The sequence below is a fragment of the Meriones unguiculatus genome, chromosome 7 (assembly GCF_030254825.1).
Source record: "Meriones unguiculatus strain TT.TT164.6M chromosome 7, Bangor_MerUng_6.1, whole genome shotgun sequence".
NCBI lineage: Eukaryota > Metazoa > Chordata > Mammalia > Rodentia > Muridae > Meriones > Meriones unguiculatus.
The window spans coordinates 33,378,841-33,401,174 of NC_083355.1; the positions used below are offsets into that span (position 1 = coordinate 33,378,841).

A 22,334-nucleotide genomic window follows, 5' to 3' on the forward strand; every position below is an offset into this window, starting at 1 on the left:
AGTACCAACTGACTAGACTGATGCCAGCCTAGACTAGGTGGACATAGAAAAACGAACTCTTGAAAGTACTTTTAAGAGGGAGGAGGATGGACTGCTGTTTAAACGGCAAAGCTCTCACTGGGCTTGGGGCTGAACTGCAATCCCAGCACTCAGGAGGCAGAGGCAGGCAGATCTCTGAGAATTCGAGGCCAGCCTAGTCGACATCGTGAGTTCCATGGCAGCCAAGGCTATGTAGAGGTCCTGTCTCGAAAACAAAACAATAAAAAATAATAAAATAGGCCTGGAGAGGTGGCTCAGTGGTTAAGAACACTGTTTGCTCTTCCAGAGGTCCTGAGTTCAATTCCCAGCAACCACGCGGTGGCTCACACCCATCTGATGCCCTCGTGCACTCATATACATAAAATAAAATGAATAAAATTTTAAAAATTAAAAAAATAATAAGACAAAATAGAAAGCTCCACCATATTTGTTAACACTATTGTTCCATATGAAGTTTATGGCATACTTGGGCATACTTGGCTATACAAAATCCAAAGAAGTCTTTCCAACTAGTAAATGCACTGCTACATAGTGAGATCTTGTCTCAGAAGAGAAAAGGAAGGAAGGAAGGAAGTCACTCTGCGGACATATCTGGGGACAGGTGTCTTTTCTTTCTTTTTTGAGGTGGTGGGGACCCAGCCCTAATACAGTCTGAGCATGCGTTCTACCAGTGAGCTACACTCTTGATCCTTCTTTTAGAAGTAGAATTGGAGAAGCAAGACTGTGCTCTCCAAATAAACACTTGGAAGCTGAAGACAATGCTGCTAGCCAGTGTGACAGTCATGGTATTTGCGAACAATAGTTTTCTGGGGGTTTACGTGTGTTTGAAGAGTATTATCTTTAAAGCAAACCCTGTGTTTTATTTCAAGAGCTCAGTTTCTGATGTTAACAGGGCTAACCTTCTGGCATTATAATGTGCAGCACTGAAAAACTAAGTATATATGAAATTTCAAATATATACTCACGTGTTCTTTAATATAAGTAGCTATAACCAAGTAGAATCTTTTATTTCTGGTGGACACTAATGATTTTTCAACACTGTTCAAAAGTGTCTCTATATATAAAACATATGACTTACTAGACAAAGACTATCTATGAATATATAAAATTAGTACTTTGGTATTTGAGATAAATAAGGAAATTAACTGCTGTGTAGAGAAAAGAAGAATCTGTCCTATAGCTGTACATATCTAACACGGGAAGCTGTGGTTTTTGTTGTTGTTTGAGAACTCTAACGCGATTAATTTGCTCTGAGAAGATCCGGGCCACCCAAAGGCCAGCATTGCCAAAGTCAGGTCATGCCAAGTGACGGCAGCGCTTCCAGTGTGATGGCACTTGATTCCACTCACCTGTCGTGTCTGCCTGCTCCTCTGTGCACTCTCCGCGTGCCTGCTGCCTCCAGAGGGCGGAAGAGAACATTGGAGCCCCTGGGACTGGGGTCACGCACAGTCGCTAGCCACCTACTGGTGCAGACCCAGGTCCTCTGAGGAGCAGCCAGTGCCCCTAACTGCTAAGCCATCTCTCCAGCCCTCGACGACACCATTCTAGGTCTGGGCCTGCCCACTGCCTCAGTTCAGGCTATCTTCTGCTACGCCCCGCCTACCATGTTTGCCAAAGGGCAACATCTTGTAAGCATCTTAGGAGTAATTATGAAGGAGAACAGTTTCTATGTTATTTTAGTCACCCCTATTCTCTCAAAATGACAAGCACTAGTGGTAAGTTTGCATTTGAGATGTATCAAGTATTCTCTGATGTGACTATGCTTTAAACATATTTGCAATTCTGATTCCTCGGAAACAGTTTCTTTCAATCCAGTCAAAACCGTTAAGAAATGATTCATGAGAGTGTTTCCATGTCTTAACATGCAGGGAGCTGATGGAGGTGATGTTTGAGATCTTACTTCGGTGAGCTAACCCTCCCTCCCTATTTCACTGAAAATATTTTCATTCTGTCTGACAAAAAGTTAAAAAGGAGATTAGCTGTAACTAAAAATGTACCACAAATGGCACATTAATGAGATTAATGGTGCACACGAGCTATCATAGTCTTACCTCTGATGAGCCTAGACTGATGGGTTAATTACACAAAAGGTATCATTTTCCTGTGGAACTCTAGGGAGCTAGATCACAGCCAAGTTCTTGGATCATTTTAAAATGTAGTTTTAAAAACAAACAAAAGAGCTGATCACATCAGAGCAAAAGCACAAGAGATGTAAGCACAAGCCATATTGGTACCGGAACCTTCCACTTATCAGTAAAAGATCAGTCGATAGTCTGCACAGCACTGAAGACGAGGAGACACTGTTTGTACATCATTTGGACCTTGAAGTGGTCCCCTTACTTCTCTTCAGGGCCATTAAGGAGCAATAGCTATGAAGAGTGACCCTCCCGCACACCTGAAGTAAGACTCAGCTCAACGGTAGTGCTTGCCTCTCGTGGATGGAGCTGCAGGCATGCCTCAGAGCCACGAGCACAGCAAAGGAAAAGAAAAACAAACTAGTTACACCCAGGTGTGGGAGTGCAGGCCTGAAGTGCCAGCTGCTGAGAAAGCTCTCAACTTTGAGGCCTGTTTGGGCAGTGTAGAGGGACCTCATCTCAAAATCAAAATTAAGGTCAGCAAACTAGCCTGGAGACTGGTGGTTTTCAGTCTCCCTAACGCTGCAACCCTTTAACACGGTTCCTCCTGTTGTGGTGACCCCCAACCCATGAAATTATTTTATTGCTACTTCGTAATTGTAATTTTGCTACTGTTATGAGTCATGTGAATGTTTGATATGTGACCCCCCCAAAGGGATTGTGACTGGGGTTTCAGAACTGCTGGCTTAGGGGTTAAGGTACATGCAACCAAGCTTGATAACCTGGATTCTATCTCCAGAACCCACATGGTGGAAGGAAGGAACCAGCTCCTGCAGATTGTTCTCTGCCCTCTACAGGTGCACCGTGGCACTTGACTGTCCACGCACACACTTAGTAGATGAATGAATGAATGAATGGTTGTAAATTTTTTAATGAAAAAGGGCTGGAGGGGAGTTCAGGTGATGGAGCACTTGCTTAACATGCAAGTGGCCCTCGGGTCGATGCCCAGTGTTGTTTAAACAAACAGACAAAGGGGTCACAACTTAAATGATTTTATCATTCACAGAGGATCACAACCCGCCGTTGTACATTTTAAACCTGCATCAGTACATTTTAAATAGTACTGATAAGGGCTTGGGGGGAGTGCCTGCGCGTTGAGGACTTGAGTTCAGTTCCCAATTCCAGTTCCACGTGGAAACCACGTCTGTTGGCACGTGCCTGAAATCTCAGTGCTGGGGCCACAGAGATAGGCAGGGTTCACTAGCCAGCCAGTCCACCCAAAACATCAACCCCAACTCCAAGGAGGAGCCTGTCTCAAAAACAAACAAAACAAAAACAAAAAGAGAGAAAGAAGGTGGATGGCCATCTTTAGAACATACTTGTGCAGACATGTGTATGTGCACACACACCCTCCTGGCCTCAGACATGCATCTGGACACATGAACACACACACACACACACACACACAGATAAAGAGGTACCAGGGAATGAGGAGGAAGCACTGAAATGTCCTGTTTCTGAACCAGGTCTTTGGTCTCTCCTGACCTTCCCACCAAGCATTGCACCAGCTCCCAGTGACCCACACCAGCACTCTTCGCTCAGACTGTAACACAGGTCCTAGATTTTGTACCCGGGTACTCCCACTCACAATTCTTCATTTACCTTTAAACCGCATTTGTTCTTTCTTGGCCAACGTAAGTGTCCATGCTCCATCATTAAGATCGTACCCTTAAAGATGAGCATTTCCCTGGTCTTTCCTTCACCTGGCGGGGCCACCTGTGAAGGCCCAAGCCTTGGCAAGCAAGACGAGTCTCAGTCTGCACACGTGCCAGTGCAGGGACAGACGGGAAGAGCGATGCGTGCACCCCGAATTTCACCAGCCTCTTAGCACTGTCCACCTTCTCGGCAGCTTCAGCACCGTCCAGGGGTCTGTTAGAAATGAAGATTCTCAGGCCTCGCCCAGGCTGCTGGGTTAGAGCCTCCATGGGAGGGCCCCACAGTGTTCCGCGAAGATCTGTAGCCGAGTCTCATGCCTGAAAAGCGGCCCCCGCTTCGTGTTTCATTGAGAAACTTCCCTCTGGAGTAAGCCCGAGGAGGGCAGGGGCTTATGCTTCCCGCTGATAAGTACCTGGAGCAGGAGAACGGGGCTGGCTCGAGGCGTGCATGCCCAGCGAGGGTGCTTGGTCACACTTAGACGGGGTTGCTCTTCCTTCCCTAACGGCAAACAGAAAGACCTGCCCGACATACACTGCTTGCCCTCCCCGCCTTGCCTCGTTTTCCCAGCGAAGGCAGCACTTTATCCTGTTGAGGCCGGCATTTCCATGTGCACACTGGACTTCAACCCAGAAGTACCACAGTGCTTCTACAGATGCGCGTTATAGGCTTTTCCTATAAATATATCTCTAGAATACGTGGTCTTCAGGGCAGTCCTCTCCTACCATATCTGTAAAGTTCATCTACGCTGCTGCAGGTAACGCTCTGCCCTTTTAATGGCTAAAAGCCGTTCTACTCAGTGGTTCTAGAAAAGGCTCAGCAGTGTAAGGGCACCTGGGCTTGACTCCCAGCACCCACAGGCAGCTCACAACCACCTGCATTCCAGTTCCGGGGGATCTGATGCCCTCCTCTTGCCTCTGCAGGCAGCAGGCATACACGTGGCACACAGGTACACATGCTGGCAAGAGTCCCTACTCGTGAGATAAACTGAGAAGGCTGTTCCACGGCCTCTGCTGCATTTGAGTGTGCTGTGGCAGACTGCTTTTCTGTAGCAGGCCAGCGGTGCTTCGGGTCCCGCATTCTGTTTTTGCATGCTTGGCTCTAACTCGGGCCTCAGGCATGCTAGCCAAGCACTTTGCCATGGAGTTCCAGCCCCAGGCCCCGTGCTATTTCAGAACCTTGTCCTCTCACATAAAGTTCCTTTTCCTTTATATGTGGTAAGACTTGAGAGTTTTGGGGACTCAGGGTTCGTGTGGATGTGTACTTTCACTTCCAAGGCATAAACCTCGGACAAGAATCACTGAGCCACCATGTAAGGACTTTCCTCTCGAATTTCAGGGTGCTGCCAAAGCAGCTGCACTGTTCTGCCCTCCCACTTAACAGTATAGAGGGTCCCAGTGTCTGACACCACACCGGCGCTTGTGGGGGTCAGGACCTGTGCGCCCCCGGCAAGCATTCTACACTGAGAGGCCTCCACGCAATGATCTTTGAGTTGAGGTTTTTATATATGGAGACCCAATTTATTTTCCCCCAGCACCATTTTTTTTTTTTTGAGATGCCTTCCCTCTCATTGAGGAGGCAGCCAGTCAGTGATGACTTCACATGCTAACACATAGTTCCTCTTCTTCCCCAGTTGGCCTTTCAGCAGGCGTGACAGTCAGCCATTCCCTCCTTCACTCAACTCCGGTGGCTCTCCTCTTACTCTTAGCTTTTAAGGCTTTTTTTTTGGAGGGGGAGGGTTTTGTTTTTTTTTTTCTTTTTTGAGACAGGGTCTCACTGTGTAACCTGGATGGCCTGGAACTCACTTGGTAGGCCAGGCTGGCTCACTCACAGACTGTCTGCCTCGCCCTCTGGAGCGCTGGGATTAAAGGCGTGTGCTAGCTACCATGCCTGGCTCTTTTTAGTCTCTATAGTTCCTGTCTTCTAGCAAGCTTTAAAATACTGGCTTCCCGTAACACTGGCTTTCAAACAAATGACAAAACTTAGTGGCATAATAAAGTCATTTATTATACTATAGTTTCCTTTGGTCAGGATTTTAGACTGGTAGAGCAGAGTTCCCATCTCTGTTCCACGACATCTGAGGCCTCAGGCTGGAGACTGGTGTTGCCTGAAGCTCTGTACACTTACACGTCAGGCAGCTGATGGTGGCTGTTAGCTGGGGGCAGGGGCCTCAGTTCGTATCCATGTGACCCTGTACATGCTGTCTCTCCAGGTTGACTGGCTTGAACTTCCTGGGTTCCAAGACCAAGCAATCTAGAGGGAAAGAGAGGAAGAAAGCAAGAAGCTAGGATAGCCAGGGAGCCTACTTCTGCGGACCCCCCAAAGTTCTCAAGTCTTATCACATATAAAGGAAAAGTAACAGACTTTATGTGAGATGACGAGGTTCTAAAATAGCACGGGGCCTGGGGCTGGAACTCCATGGCAAAGCGCTTGGCTAGCATGCCTGAGGCCCGAGTTAGAGCCAAGCATGCAAAAACAGAATGTGGGACCAGAAACACCGCTGGCCTGCTACAGAAAAGCAGTCTGCCACAGCACAGCCTTCTGGTCACGGTTCCCAGCATCTACACGTGCTACATCCCTTCTCCCTCTCCCCCAATGTCTCTCAAAGACTCATCCCATGATGCATCAGGCTCAGCCTTGAGAGCCAAGATCTGCGTGCTAGCGAGATCCCAAGCTCACAGCTCGTTGTCTATACTTGCACTTAACCTGCAAACTTCCAACAAGGCAAATACTCTGCCCCACTTTCCATAGCACATAAAGACATGCTACAGCATGGAGCAGCTGTCTTCCTGATTCTCCCTACGTAATTCTATTCCTATAGCTTTAAAGAAACTGTGTGCTTGTGATTCTCAAGCTTCTAATATGTGAGCGCCTCTGAAATACCCAGTTCATAATTTTATACCCTTGTAAGATATCTCATCACCATTTCCAGCTTAACATTGCTAAAATGAGCTCTTGTTTTCTGTTAGCCCATATCCTCAAACCTCTTGACCTAGTTCCTGTTCTCGCACTTAGCTGCTCAAACTGTCCTTCACTTCAGCTCAACTGTCAGCAAGTTCTACAGCAGCTTTCTCCAAAACATACCCTCCTGTCTTCCTCTGGATGTCTCTCCCCATTCTGTTCTTCCTCATGCTCCTCCTCCTGCCCTGCCCACTAATTCTTCCTCTTCCTTCCTTCCTTAGATCTCCACTATGTCCTTCACTGCCCTTGTTTCTTTCCTGCTACATTCTAATTTTCTTTGGCACAGAAAAGCAAGGGAAGATTTCAGTTCCTACCTCATCGTGGCACTTCCTTGCTCAGAGATTTGTGACTTCTCACAAGCTCTTCTAAAGGCATGCTAGTCTGAAGTATGTCACCCTGCCTTTCCACTTCCTCATAACCTAATCGTTTTTATATTGAAGGGTACAGGGTACGGCATGACTGGCCACCCAATTGAAGTAGGTGTCACCGTCGCTTCCTTCATAAAGCTTATCTCACCTTCAAGTTTGCTGCCTGTCTGCCTGGCTGGCGGAGCCCTGTGACAGCCAGTGTCTGCCCAGCACTGAGCAGGGTCCGTCAGCTGACACGCAGTCACTTCCTGGTTTCTAAGGGACAGTTCTGGGATGGTACCGCATGGCGTGTATTACATGAAGCACCACTTCTGAGTTATTACTGAAGATAGCCTGTGCTTCTCTTTCAGTAACTGCCCTTCCTTTCTGGCTGCTGCCTTAGCCAGAGCCACGTCAGATGAAGTCCTCCAGAGTGACCTTTCTGCTCACTGTATCCCAAAGGAAACGGATGGCACAGAAGGCACTGTGGGTGAGCAACTTTCTCCATTCTTGTTAAACACCAAACCTTTCTCATGGATAGTGCACTACAGAAAATGCGTGGCGTGGTAAATCCAATCACATATACACACTAGTGACTATACAGTGGTATTTATTTGCACCAATCATTGTGCATCTTTGTTGATATCAAAGTTTGAGGCTCAACAGTCACCCCCCCTTTCACTGCTGGCACCAGTGGAATTGAGCCCAGGCCTTGGACATGGTGCAACACTCACACGCACGCACACACGCACGCACGCACGCACACACGCACGCACGCACGCACGCACGCACGCACACCCACTGTTGTGGATGCTGTTCTGAGACAGAGTCTGGCTGAACTGCCCAAGCTGCCCTCCCACCTCAGCAGCCCAAGCAGCTGGGTTAGAGCAAGTGTCAACACTGGCCTCGGGTTAATTGCATTTAAACATACTTGAAAATGATAAACTATTTTTATAAAATCCGAGCATGAGTGCCCCACCACGTTCTTTTGGTGCAGGGAAACGAACCTGGGCTATCTTAAAATTATGTGTTCTATCAACAGAATAACATCCTAGCACAGTACTCCGAAGCGTTGAGCGTGATATTTTATTGGTATTTATTAGCTCTGAGACACGGTCTCAACTGTGTAGCCTCAGGCTGGCCCTCAACTCGCTACCCTGCTTCAGTCTCTGGAGCCCCGGGATCACAGCATGTGTCACTGTGCCTAGCTCGCCTGTTCTATTCTAAGCCTTTGCCCATCAACATGGTACACAGGGAACAAAGCATTTGCTATAAATAGCAAGTGCGGCATTCCCATTCTTCCTGTCTCTCTCAACTGTGACAGAAAATTGTTGAGGAGGGAGTTATCACTTGTTTTTACCAAGAGAAACAGATTCACCTAGAACCAAGCTGTCCCAGAGCCAAACTGAATAGAATCCTACAAAGCCCCAGTCTCCTCTGATGCTGGTGTATAAAGCGAAGCTCTTGTAATGAAGAGACGAGAGTTTAAATTCTGCTTCACTGCAGCCGGGTGATGGCTGAGTCAGCTGCAGCTTGGCACAGCGACATTACGACTGACGAGTAATTTACAGCTGTGAGGGGGTGGACTGCGACTTGGCTGGTTTTCACTCTTTCACGCCCCTTATTCTGTTTTATTTTTCCCTTCCAAGTGGCTATTATTTGCACACTGAAGCCCTCCAGCCCTCCTGCTGGAGACCCTCAGGGCTGAGTGCTGCTCCAAATGCTGCATCCGGGGAAGCACTGCGCCTTCCACGATGGCAGAGGAGAGATTTTAAAAAGGATGTCATTGACCACTCGGAAACATCTCCATGCTGTTGAGATTCTCAACTCTCTGCAAATCCCCTATCCATTTAGCACAAACCCCTAGGTGTGAACTGCACGAGGAAGACTCTCTGCAGGGGCCCTGTTGGCCCGCACATTACAGTGGGGAGGAGCACGCTGCACAGGGTGCGGTGGCAGTGCCTGCCGTTAGTCCCAGCGCATAGGAGGCAGAGGCAGGCAGATCTCTGAGTTGGAGGCCAGACTGGTCTACGGAGTGAGTTCTAGGATAGCCAGGGCCACACAGAGAAACCGTCTTGAAAAAAACAACAAACTCCAAACAAACAAACATACAATAACAAAACCCTCTTCATGGTTGTTTAAAACCTTTTTATTTTTAAAACCATTTTTATTTCTAAATTTTGATGTCTATGAGTGCTTTGCCTGCATGTACTTCTGTGCACCACGGGCTTACAGTGCCCACAGAGGCCAGGAGAGGGCATCAGATCCCCTGGAACTGGAGTGAGCTGCCATGTAGGTGCTGGGAATTGAAACTGGGTCCCCTCAAGAGCAGCCAGTGCTCTTAACCACTGAGCCATTCCTCCAGCCCCTTAAAAATTGTTTTCTTTTTAAAAATTGGCTTTTGAGACAGGATTTCATGTAGCTCAGGCTAGATCCAAACTTATTCTGTGGTAGAGGCTGGCTTTGGTCCTGATCCGACCCCTTAGTACTGTGGTTACAGTCTTGGGCATCACGCCTGGCTAAATTAAACCTGCCAAAATGAACAGTAAAGGGCTGGGAGCATGGTTCATTCGGGAACATGCTAGCACGAGGACCCGAGGTGAGACCCCCAACAACTATGTAAAAAGCTGGGCACAGTGGTCTGTCTGCCTCTGTAATTCCAGTTTGGGCAAGTGGAGACAGGAAACTCCTGCTGCTTACCGGCCAGCTGTCTTGAGCCGGTAAGCTCCAGATCCAGTGAGGCCCTAACTCAAACAGCACGGTGACAGGTGACTCGACAACACTGCCCTCTAGTCTCCACACCACACACAAACAAGATAAAAACTAGTAAAATTAAGAGAAAGGAAAACTAGCCTTTTGATATTACAGCAGACTTTCGGGTGTAAGCGCGTCATCACTGTAGAGGTACAGGGGCACATGAGGAAAGGGCACACACGCGTGTAGATGTGCCAAGGGCTGTGGTCATCAGACCGCGCCCCGGCAGAACTCTAGGTGCTGCACCGTGCCTTTTCAAGCACGATTTCAGCAGTCTATCTGCTTTAATAGAATTTACCTTGTGGAGTATTCTAGGGACACGCAATACCTAATAAATATCATCAGAACTCAAAACGTGGCTCAGGAGTTACATTGGGGCTGGGAAGACGGTTTAGTGGGTTAGGGTGTTTACTGCTCCTGCAGGCATCTCGAATTCAATTCAGAGTTCCCACACCAAGTGGCTCGCAGACATCTGTAACCCCAGCTCTGGGGATCTGAGGGCTCTGCCTCAGAGCTCACATGCACAGCTCTTCTATTTTTTAAAACTTAGAGTGGGCGACATGTAACACCAACACCGGGAGCATGTGACGGGGAAACAGGGGCAGGCTAGTGGCTGCTCGCCCCAGAAAAGCTGGGCATGGTGCTGCAGCCCTGTAACAGCCATCCGCCGCAGCCAGTCACCTAACACTTGAAACGACTCAGCCTGGTGCCCTCAGGGCCCAGGCGAGGTCTCAGAACCTTTGGAACTGAAGTTATAGGCAGCTGTGCGGAGCCCTGTGTGTGCTGGGAACCAGACCTGGATCCTCTCCAGGAGCAGCATTTAACCGCGCAACCACCGGGTCTCTTCAGCCCTAATGTTTATTTACTTACCTTTTACTTTCTGTATGACTGTTTTGTCTCCTTTCATGTGTGTGCACTGAGTTTGTGCTCACTGCCACGAGCCAGAGGAGGGCACTGGAGCCCGCGAACTGCTGCTACAGATGGTTGTCAGCTGCTCTGCTGGTGCTGGGAACTGAACTTGGGTCCTCTGCAAGAGCAGCCAGTGCTCCGAACCACTGAGCTATTCCTCTAGCCTTTCCCGTTTAAGTTTTATTAGCTCCCTTACTGGACAGTGTGGGTGTAAATAAGGACAGCAATATGCAAACCAAAGAATGAAGGAACACTTTATATTACTGGGAATCTGGAACATAAAATTTTTCATCCAGTCCCGTTCCCCCTTGAAGTTTCTGGACTCATTTGTCTTGTGACCCTCTTTAGTGATTGTGTCAAATAAGGACACATTCATGTCAGGTTTGCTTGGGGGTTGGGGTGTCTCTCCTGAGAGCTAGAACTTAAAAAGAGCAAACATTTGGAGTTGCTTAAAGCAATAAAAATATCTAGCTGTTTATCGGTTTGTTTATTTCTTGTATTAACTCCTCAGGGAGTATTTGCTCTTTGAACTTCATTTCTCTCAAATATGCCATTACTTTTCAGTTATGGAAAACTGACAAGGAGAGGCTGGTGCTGCTAGCTCATAGATCACAGCACTGGAGAGACACTGAGTGTCTCAAAGCAAACCAACACACACACATAGACAAATATTAAAGGGTTCAAAAGTCATAAGCTAGGACTGTTGTATATTAATGATAAAGAAAAACAAATAAAATTGAGACTAGCTTTCTGAAAATAATCATTTTAAAGTAACTGAGTTGGTGTAGCGGCTCACACCTCTAATCCCAGTACTGAGGAGGCTGAGGGAGAATGAATTTGAGTTTGTATTGGATGTGATGATTCGATATGTGGGCCAGCCTGGGCTCTACAGAGGAATTCTATCTCAAGAAAGTACAGTGTGCTCACAGTGTTGGTCTGGCACGTATAGGACCCTGAGTTCTAGCCCAAGCACTACAAGACAGAAGGGAAAATGATGTAAGAATTATGCATAAGAACAGAAATGGAAGTCCAGGTTCCGCGCTGCTGAGGAACGCACACTCTCTCCTTTGGGGTTTCTGTTCTAGGCTACAGGAAGCATCTGCAGCCATTGCCCGTCTGCCACATACTTCCTCAGGCTGTCAAGCTGTGTCTGATTTAGTAAAGCAACTTTTGGGAGTATTTTTTTTTTAACTGAGATATAGGAGGAACATCTGAAGTACTGAAAACCTAATCTTTTGCTTATCTGAGTAGCTACAAACTAGGTGGAAGACAGCTTAACTAGATGGTTAAAAATGTTAGCTCCAGTGTCGTCAGCACACACTGACCGTGTGCCAATGGGACACAAATCTGCCTCAGAAGCCAGAGCGAAGGCAATGTAAGCCAGGCGATGTGGCGGTACGTGTCTACAATCCCAGCACTCGGGAAGGTGAAGCAATCTGATTGTCCCAAATTCAAGGCCAAGGCCAGCTTGAGCTACATAGCAAGAGCCTGACTTAAAAGTAAGTAAATCAATTAATTAAAAATAAATAAAGATTGTCATGGTGACACAAGCCTTTAGTCCTAACCCTTGAAAAGCAGAGACAGGTGAGTATCTGTGGATTTCAGGTCAGCCTGGCCTACAGAGTGAGTTTAGGACAGCCAGAGCTACAGAGTGAGATCCTGACTCAAGCAGCAGTAATAAATTTAAAAAGAAAAATTTAAAAATCAAAGTAGTACACTAGGTGAAAACTCCTATATGCAGATGGAATGTGGGTTGCCTCCCCTAGAGAAACAAGCCTCTAACATGCCAGTTATCACCTGATTGGCTAAACTACTGCCTAAAAGTTTATCGTTAAAGAAAATATATAACTGTTACAAATGATGGAATTGGAATTCGCTACAACTTGTCAAATTGTTCAGCAGAGAGAAGACAGAGATCAGGAGGAGAGAGTCGGCAGTGTGTGTGTGTTTTCAGGTCTTTCCTGGTCCAACTGGCTGAATGTGCCCAGTGCTCGTGTTCCTCTCCGTGGCTAACCATAGCAGCCATCCTCAGTGAAAGGCGCTCTGGCCTAGACAGCAGAGGGCTGGAGAGCACGCTGTGAACAAGCCTAGCCTGACCCCAGAGGTTTTCTCTTGCCTCAGAGGGTGATGTTGGTGGCAGCTGACGGTTTTCTCCTAGGAAGACTGCCATTTCCTCTCTTCAGAAGCAGTGTTTGTTCCCTTTCCTGGAGCTTGACTGAGGTGACCTTCTGTCCTTACTGAGCAGGGGAGTGGAAAGCAGGGTTACACGGCTCTTTACTGGGGTCTCTGCCTCCTTCACAGAAATTGAGACGGTGAAACTGGCCCGTTCGGTCTTCAGCAAGCTCCACGAGATCTGCTGCAGCTGGGTGAAGGACTTCCCTCTGCGCAGGCGGCCTCAGATTTATTATGAAACGTCAATCCATGCCATCAAAAACATGCGAAGGAAGATGGAGGACAAGCACGTCTGCATTCCTGACTTTAACATGCTCTTCAACCTAGAGGTAACGGGCCTTCTCGGAGTCGGTGTGACATGGTCCTGCCAGAGGAGGACTGGTGTCCTGCCCCTCAAAGGACACAGGGAGGCTGCTACATTAGAAGCAGAACTTTTTTGTTATTTTGAGTAAGTTCAAATCATTCCAAATTGGGAATGTTATTTTTAACAGGTTCACATGGTTCAAAATTGGGAAAGTAAAAAATCTCTTCTGGACAGCCAGTTCCTACCCAGGAAAGCAAAGGAAGTACCAGTTTCTGGGGAAGCTTCTAAAGCTATTTTATTAGCAACCAAAGAAAATCATTATATCGGAATAACATTTTTTGAAAAGGAGAGTTTTTCTGTAGTAACATCAAGTGACTTATTAAATTCTCAGAATACCATGTTGCTGAAGCAACAGAAAACACAACATAAAAGAATAAATTTAAGGCTGATTTTCTTTTTTAAATCTGGGTTTCTGGGATAGAAGTGTAGATGGAATTACATTCCACAAATTCTGTGACTGACAGACTGGATCCATTTTCTTGCTATCTTCTTTTCTATCAAATGCATCATGCTAATGCAAACAAAGGTGGGTTTGTTTCCTCTGCTTGTCACTCACCCTTTCTTTCCTTTTTTAAGTCCATAACTTGAAAATGGCAGTGTAGTAATTTATACACAGAATAATATTCCCTTCACTTAGGAGCTACCTTTAAATTTCAGCCACCTGTCAAGGGCTACGGGAGTGATAACAGGCTGGCAGTCGGGGCGCAGAAGGACAGGACCTGGTATCTTTGTTCCAAGTGCTGTGTCCAGGCAAATGTAACCCAGAGGCTATGTGCCAAAGAGTCCCCATGAAACTACAGCTGCCTGAAGAGCATGCTCAGATTGGAAGGTCTTACTTCTGGAGGTTAGCTGGGTTGGCTTTCATTTTGTCTCCAAATTTGAAGCATAGCTCAAAGAAGAAGTTGTCTTATGCACGGAAGCAGCTTTTGAAAATTACTTAGCAGCAATTATTTAGTGTTTTGCAAGTTCTCATACTGTTTTATCTGGTAACTTCACCCAAAATTCATCACAATAGAAATACAGCAAAGTCTTAAATATGTGTTTAACAAAAGTGTTCCAACAACATTATTAATAGAAAATAAATTAGAAATGACCTAAAAATAATTAAGGGAGATGTGTCTCATAATCTAATTAAGATATTACTTAGCAGCACAGAAATGCTAATGACATAAATCAGGATATAACATTCTTTGTATACTATGATCCTTACTTAAAAATGTATGGGCCAAATGCAAGGATACAGTAGAGCACTTAATCCCGGCAGAGGCAGGCGCAGAGGCAGGCGGATCTCTGTGAGTTCGAGTCTAGCCTTGTCTATAAACAGTTTGAGGACAGCCAGGGCTACACAGGGAAACCCTGTCTCAAAACAAAACCAAAAGCAAAAACTGCAGAGCGAGGTGCAGCAGTACAGCTGCAATCCAGTACTGCAGAGGCGGAGGCAGGGCGGGTCTGTGTCAGAGGCCAAGGCATGCATGCACATGCACAGATGTGTATGCAGACGGAGAATGCTTGTCCCACACACCCGAAGTCTTAATAAACTCCCAGCAAAACAAAACCAAGCCACAGACACAAAGATATGACGGTTATCTGTGACAGTTGGAAACTACACTTTTTTAAAAGAGCGTCTGTGTGGTGCCGAGAGTCAAACCTAGGACCATACATATGCTAGCTGAGACTCCACCACTAATTTAACCCTGACTTTAGACTTACTTTTCCAAAGACTCCACCTGGCTGCTGTTTTTTCTTATGTTATACTGCATTGTTGAAATTGAGTATTACCTTAGTCCAGATTGTTTAGTCCATTTTCAATGGCATTATAAGCTGTTTTGCTTAAAATGTAAGACATGCTAGTGTTCACGTCTGTAAGTAGATGACGGGTGTCATCCTTTTTGAGTTTTACCATTATACTCTGGACATTTTCCAATGCATGGATATGCCTGTGTCATATCTGTCTGACACATGTGAAGGGGGACAGGAGAGTGAGGGGTCCCCTCAGCCTCAGCCTCCTAGCAAAACCCAGCCCAGCCTGGGTTACACAACACTGTGTCAGAAGAAAAAGAAAAACTAAAAACCTAAAGCAAGCAAACAAGCAAATAAACAAAAACATACCCCAAAGAAAAGATCTGTTCAAGAAGAGTATGACAGAACGCAGAGTGCTAAGAAAACAAATGTAAAGACTTACAAATGATGTCATCAGGTACTGCTGCCTTACAGTGCTTAGTGAGCAGTGAGACCTGAGTGACTCAGAGAACACAGACAGATCTAAGATCCAAACATGTGAGCTGAAAAGTGAACCCAAGACAACACAGAAGGTAGAGGAGCTGATGCCAGCAGCTGGCCTTTATGAGAAATGGAACACTGAGGCTTAGATCGAAGCTGAAGCAAGGTTGCCAGGCACACCACAGCACTCAGGTAGCTGAGGTGGTTCAAGATTGGTTAACAAGTTTAGAGACTCTGCTATTTATGCTAAGGATTCAATGTGACCAGGAATGGTGCATGAAAGAGGCATTATCATTCAGAACAGTGTATGTTTTTATCTCCACGTATTTCAGACAACCAGAACACAAATGGTTTTGTGCTGGAAATTTCCTGTTCTCTGGTATTTTGAAAAAAGTACTGACTCCAGAATAACTTTCGCTCCCTTCTTTCTTATATCTTCTTCCTTATTCCTCCTCACAACTTATAGCTATGATTTTGAAGCAAATGCATGTGGGTGGTTTCCATGGTACAAGACAACAAGTTTCATGGAGAGGGCGCTCCAGCCGGCACTAATTGGGCATGATGTGTTCCAGGCTCTGTGGATAAACACAGATGCCCCAGCATTGCAGGTACTCAGCAGCTCATCAGGAGTGTCAGCAAAAGGAAACATTGAGTCTCGTTATCTGAACGACAAATGTAATAGAGGAGGGATGTTTCTAGGGCCTCAGGTCCCTTGGATGGTACTGTGTTCCATTCCTTAACTGTTTTGTGTCCCTGTTGACAGGACCAGGAGGAACAAGCTTACTTTGCAGTGTTTGATGGCCACGGGGGAGTGGACGCTGCCATTTATGCCTCTGTTCACCTACACGTTAACTTAGTGCGCCAGGAGATGTTCCCCCATGATCCTGCTGAGGCTCTCTGCCGGGCCTTCCGGGTCACGGATGAGCGGTTTGTGCAGAAGGCAGCCAGGGAGGTATGCCACGTCCTTGCGAACTCCAGCCACAAGTGCACTAGCAGAGTTCAACCAGTGTCTGTGGTTAAAGGGCTATTTTGACCTTTTTTTCCTTCTGGGCACACATTATCTAAACTGTATACGCACACAGACACACACTCACTCACTTGAGCCACCATGCTGGACTCTGCTCATTTCTAAATCCAGTTCCCTCATTTTGTAAAGGAAACCCGGGCTGTGGATTTCTAGCCCCTTTCTAGAGCCGCTGCTGGATCTGGCAGGTGAGTGTTGCTTCTTTTCCCCCCACTGCCCGCCAGCTTCAAACTTGGACCACCTCTCTAAGTACTCACAATCTGGATATGGTGAACTGAAAACAATAGTTTTAAAAAAGAAACAGAAACTGGGATTACTTCCACATGTTTGATTCTGCATGAGTAAGCTGTGGTTTCCTAAGTAGAGAGGGAGAGTCCTTAGATGATCCTTGTACTGATTTTCTCTTCATAGGAAGGAAACACAGGAACTCATGTCCTAAGGCTTGTCAGACCTCAGTGTTTTGCCCTGAATGAAATTCAGGAGTTCTATGTTAATTTATCATTATCATTCTGGGCGCTGGTACATGATTTCCTATGATACTCTGTTGGATTTTTAGCTGGGGAGAGCAACAGAAAATATTTGGGCTTTTTGTTTGTTTTTTTAACTTTTCAAAAGTGACTACCTATTAAGACACAGAAAGCTAACCCTTCTGCCACAGGACTCAAGACGGGAACTTTTAAAACGGAAACATCAGATTATCTGGTTCATTTTCCTGCTCTCACTTATGCTGCACAGCAGTAGTGAGGCTGGGAATGAATCAAAGAATAATGCAGAACTATTTGGTAGGAAGCAAGAGAAATATCTACTTTGACCTCTAAGCTTGGATTGAAACACAAATTGCCCACAGGAACAACTAGGATCCACAGGTAGAGGTGGGACTGAAAAGAAAACCCAGGTCCCCTCAGCCCTTCCTCAGCTCTGCCTCTCTGGAGGCTGATGGCTCTCAGCCTTGGGACAAGGTGAGCCTGGGGAGGCAGTAATCGTTCTGTCTTTTTAAATCCTACATTCCGTTTTTCTACTTCCCTCACTTGCTCTGTCAGTGGTGCTGTGTGTCAGTCCTGCCGATGGTTCCCCTGAATAATTCAGGGTCCTCTCAGCAGTCGCTTTTTTCCTTCTTGTGCTTCCATGTGCTGCTTACTGCTGGGAAAAGTAGCTATTCCTGTTGTGAAGCAGCCTGCCTCCTGTTCTCTCCAGGGCATATGCACTCAAGTGTCTTTATCGTGTGTTCCAGAGGGCTGAGTTTTTGAACATTCTGTGTGGGAAGACATTTTATTGGTGGGTGAGGATTTATAACAAACTTTTCCTATATAGGGAAAAAGAAAAGTTGTTTTTCTCATTGGATACAAGAAGCCCTTTACCACCCCTGACGCACTCATTCTAATTTGGGCCAGGTCCTTAGTAACAGAGAGTCATGCTCATTTGGTGGTGACTCATGTCAACTGGAGATGTCATTTTAGTATAGCAGGATCAGGAGCTGTAAGACTGTGGTAGCCACTGCAGTGGAATCCCAGGCTGTTAGGTCTCTATGCAGGGTTCCCAGTCAAAGCTCCCTAAAAATACTGTAGGGAAGATTTTTCTAGTTTGTGTTTTTAAAGGTATATAAGCATATATTCTTCAGTGAGCATATGCTGTCTTGGCTCCATAATGTCCAGAGACTGGGAGCATTTCTTCTGTATGAAGCAAATGCTTTGTACACACATAAACACACACACCTACCACCTCTACCCAGCAGGTCAGAAGTCAAACAGACTAGAACTAGAAAAAGGCTGCTGGGTGCGGTAGCACATGCCTTTAGTCCCAGCACTTGGGAAGCAGAGGTAAAGGATCTCCATGAGTTCCAGGCTAGCTGGAGTGACAGTGAGACCCTGTTTAAAAAGGAGAGGGAGAAAGGGAGGGGGAGAGGGAAAGAAAGGAAGGGAGGAAGAAGAAGGGAGGGAGGGAGAGACAGACAGCTGATGAAGAGATTTAACAGTGAACTGGAAAGAACAAAGATATTCAGGTGTTTCGCATACTAAACCGGATTACCAGCCCTTGGACAAGTCACAAAATATGCTGTTTTAAAACACACATACATGTATCTTCTATGTGTGTATGTCTGCGTGAGCGTGCATGTGGAGGAGAGGACAGCTTTCAGGAGGTGGTTCTTTATGTCCACAGCAGTGAGTGTCAGGGATCAGTTTGGCAGCAAGTCCCTTTAACTTCTGAGCCCTTTCACCTGGTCCAGTTTTAATTAAATTAAATGATAATTTATATTTTATGAGTATGAGTCTTTTGCCTGTGTGTGTCTGTGCACCATGCAATGCCCACGGAGGCCAGAAGAGGCATTAGATCTCCTGGGACTGGGTTACACATGGTTATGAGCCACCCCCATACGGGTCCTCTGGAAGAGCAGCCTGTGCTCTTAATTACTGAGCCATCTCTCCAGCCCCTGAGTACAGCTGTTTGTTTGTTTTTTTTTTAATATCTGTATTTAAAAATGAAACTGATAATCATCCCTGTTTTGCATATTACAGATCAAGAGGATCTGTGTGTAAGCACAAATGCACATAAACTTCTGAGGCAGGCATGGTGGCGCACATGTTTAATCTTGGTAGAGACAGGCAGACCTGTGTAAGTCTGAGGCCAGCATGGTCTGTGTAATAAGTTTCAGGCTGCCAGGGCTACGTAAGTTAGACCTTTTTTAAAAAATAAAAATGCTCTGAGAACACAAATTTGTAATGTGAAATAATATTACTAATAGTCTCTCTCAAATGCAGCTTGTATTAACTGTAAATTGCTTCTCAGTGAAAACGTAGTGTCTTTTCTTTGACTCGTGTTGAATTATTTTCAGAGCTTACGATGTGGCACCACAGGAGTAGTGACTTTTATCAGAGGCAACATGCTCCACGTGGCATGGGTGGGCGATTCCCAGGTTATGCTTGTGAGGAAGGGCCAAGCTGTTGAACTAATGAAACCACACAAGCCAGACAGAGAGGTATGTATGATCGGTTCTAATAGAGCATGTCATAACAGCAGTTTTGTAGTTACTAATGAAGTCTTTATGAGATACAGAAAGCCTTTTCGTAGGCTTTCTAATGAGATGATGGGCAGTATATCTGTTTGCTGTAAAGAATAAATCCTGAATCCAGTTATTTGCTTTTTATTGCACTGCTCTTTAGGATGAAAAGCAGCGAATTGAGGCCCTTGGAGGTTGTGTGGTTTGGTTTGGTGCCTGGAGGGTGAATGGAAGTCTGTCAGTCTCCAGAGCTATCGGTAGGAAAAACATTAATTTTTGTTTCTCCAAAATCTTCTAGCTCACTGTTTTGTATTAATTTTGATATGAAGGAACTTGAGATGCTAATTTATATGCTCAGAATGCTTATCATTGTTTAAAATAACTGGATGCCTTTTTAATTAAGTACACCTGGCTATTTATACATTTAAATTTTTCATTATAAAATAAGAATCTCAAGGAATGTAGAATTTATCCGTTTCTATTCTTTTAATAGGAGCCTCCAAGTTAGTATACAAATATGCTTAAAACCAAAATGATCGTTTCATTCCACATTTCTAGAAAACAAGGTTCTCCCCAAACTTCAGTTTCTATCTTTGCCTTTTTTGTGAATTATAAAATGATATGAGCAGAATTCTTAGAAACAACACTTTCTATATAAAACTACTTCTTAAATATGGAAAAATACATATATATTGTTTTTGGAGGACAGGCTGGACTCTGCACATGAATGCTGGTATTGAAGGTGGGCACCTCCACACCTGGGCCAGAAAATGTAAGCTGTCAGATAATCTTGGGTTCGAGTTCCTTTTTTCTTCTTCCCTCTGTCCCATCCATGCTAGGAAGCAAGCCAGGGCCTCATGCAAGCCAGGCAAGGGCTCTCCCACCCAGGTGTACTCCAGCCCTTAAAAGCATTCCAGAAGAACTGGTCTCCCTAAAACTTAAGCTTTGTGAAAGGGCAAGGTTACTATAAAGCAGCTCCAACACATGACTATATAAGTTGTAGGCGTAACTTCAAGGAACTGGGCTGTGCCTGCCTCTGTCTTGCTTTGGGTTGTGCGTGTTGTCGGGCTTCATGGTTTAGCTTCTTTTGCCGGCTGTTTTTCCTCCTTCAACACACAGACTCACATGTAAACCCAGCCTGCTGAGTGCACTCAGTGTTGCTGACATGCGTGTACTAGCTGCCTGCTTGAGGTTGCCAGCTCTTAAAGAATCCGTGTGTGTCTTCATGGGCGGATACGCAGATAGTACAACTCTTTACTTGTAACCTCCCTAAAGAAGTAACTGAATGTAGACTAGCACACACAAAGTTTATATCTAATTACCAAATTAGTTTATCATTACCAAAGATTCCAGAGGAAGAAAACCTGAAAGACTTGGTTTAGTTTCATCAGTGATTTAAGGTCTTCCCACTCTTTAAAAAGGCGCTGGCAGGCTGTGAAGGGCCCCAAATAGGAGCATAAGGAGCTAAGTGAGAAACAGAAAGCTAAACGAGTACAAATACCTCATGAAAAATAGTTTTACCTTACAATGAGGGAGCTATTAGGTACTCTGGAACAAAGCCAGGAGAGGGGAAAATTCTCCAGCCTAAAATATACTCTTATATACAATTATTTTTAACAACTGGAGTTGGTTAAGACCTGTGACTCTTCTTCCTGACAGTGTTTGTCAGTGTTTGAGATGTATCTCCACAGAGCTACCTTAATGAGGAGATGCTGGCCTTGACCCTAAATATAGAACACAAGGTGAAACCAAAGCGGAGTGAGGCTGCCCTTCAGTAAGTGACGGCCAAGATGGAATAAGGTTGACATCATAGATGGTGACTCTGCAGCTGGCTGGGGTGACACACTATGTTTGGGGAGGGAAATGCCCAGGCATAAACAGTTTTAGGAGTAGCAATGCGCATGGGAGGCGAGTGGTTAAGTAGAGGTGTCCCTGCCAGGCTGTGGCGGCTTCCTATTTGCCCTTACATGGTCTGGACTTCAGTAGGTGACTAAGCAGAGGGAACACACAACCAGGTTTGTCTTTTCAAGCACTTGTAGTTACAGCACAGAAGACAGACGAGCGTAGAAAAACTTACATGGGAGATCATTTAGAAGCTTGTGGGTACAGTGCTGGAGATGAGGACATCTAAAAAGGGAGACACGGAGGAGGATATAAGTCGGTGAGACAGATGATAGTTTGAGGAAGAGGAAAACTAACTTCCAGGTTTCTGACTTGTGAGTGGGAAGATGATGAAGCATTTGTAATAAAGCAGCAGCAGTTGGTGGGGGGTGAGTTCAGTTGGACATATTTCAATTCTAGGTACTGATGGGATGTCTTGGAAGAGATTTTGTACATACTCAGAAATACAGACTTGGAATTTAGCTGAAAGTTCTGAGCCGGAGATAGGGATCTAGTAACTCATTCCACCTTGGCAGTGCTTTTTATTATGTGTGTGCCCACATGTTGAAATAACAGGCATGAGGAACATTGTGTAAAGATGCCAAGATGAGGTCTATGATTTAAGAGTAACACAGTGGCCAGACACTCTAGGTCTGGATCCTGGCTCTGCCACTTTATAGATCTTGGAAAGCTAATGCCTCAGGACTTACTGGTTTGCTTCTTTGTGAAGTCAGAGTACTATACCCAGCTCATGTGTAAGGCAGCTACATACTGCATTCAGAACTGGGCTCCACATATTCCTAGCACACAACTACTGTGCTATTAAACCAAGGAACAAACCAGGAAAAGAGGAGTGACAGAGAAGTGCAATATTTCAGAT

At 45.6% G+C, this 22,334-nt stretch overlaps 2 protein-coding genes across 3 annotated transcripts in view; one reads left to right on the forward strand and one right to left on the reverse strand.

The window, feature by feature from the left end:
• The window catches only part of Ppm1e (protein phosphatase, Mg2+/Mn2+ dependent 1E), a 127,007-nt gene that overhangs the window by 96,436 nt on the left and 8,237 nt on the right, over positions 1-22,334 (forward strand). Inside the window, exons 2-6 of the mRNA XM_060387054.1 lie at positions 7,507-7,625; positions 13,100-13,299; positions 16,318-16,506; positions 19,409-19,552; positions 19,737-19,830. Coding sequence (XP_060243037.1) covers positions 7,507-7,625; positions 13,100-13,299; positions 16,318-16,506; positions 19,409-19,552; positions 19,737-19,830 — 746 coding nt within the window. The remainder of the gene's footprint in view (positions 1-7,506; positions 7,626-13,099; positions 13,300-16,317; positions 16,507-19,408; positions 19,553-19,736; positions 19,831-22,334) is intronic.
• Positions 5,810-22,334, reverse strand: part of Trim37 (tripartite motif containing 37) — a 127,951-nt gene continuing 111,426 nt past the window's right edge. Inside the window, exon 25 of one of the 2 annotated variants that reach the window (XM_060387051.1) lies at positions 5,810-6,080. In XM_060387051.1, coding sequence (XP_060243034.1) covers positions 5,951-6,080 — 130 coding nt within the window. In that variant the 3' untranslated portion in view covers positions 5,810-5,950. The remainder of the gene's footprint in view (positions 6,081-22,334) is intronic. The other variant, XM_060387053.1, reaches the window with a different exon arrangement.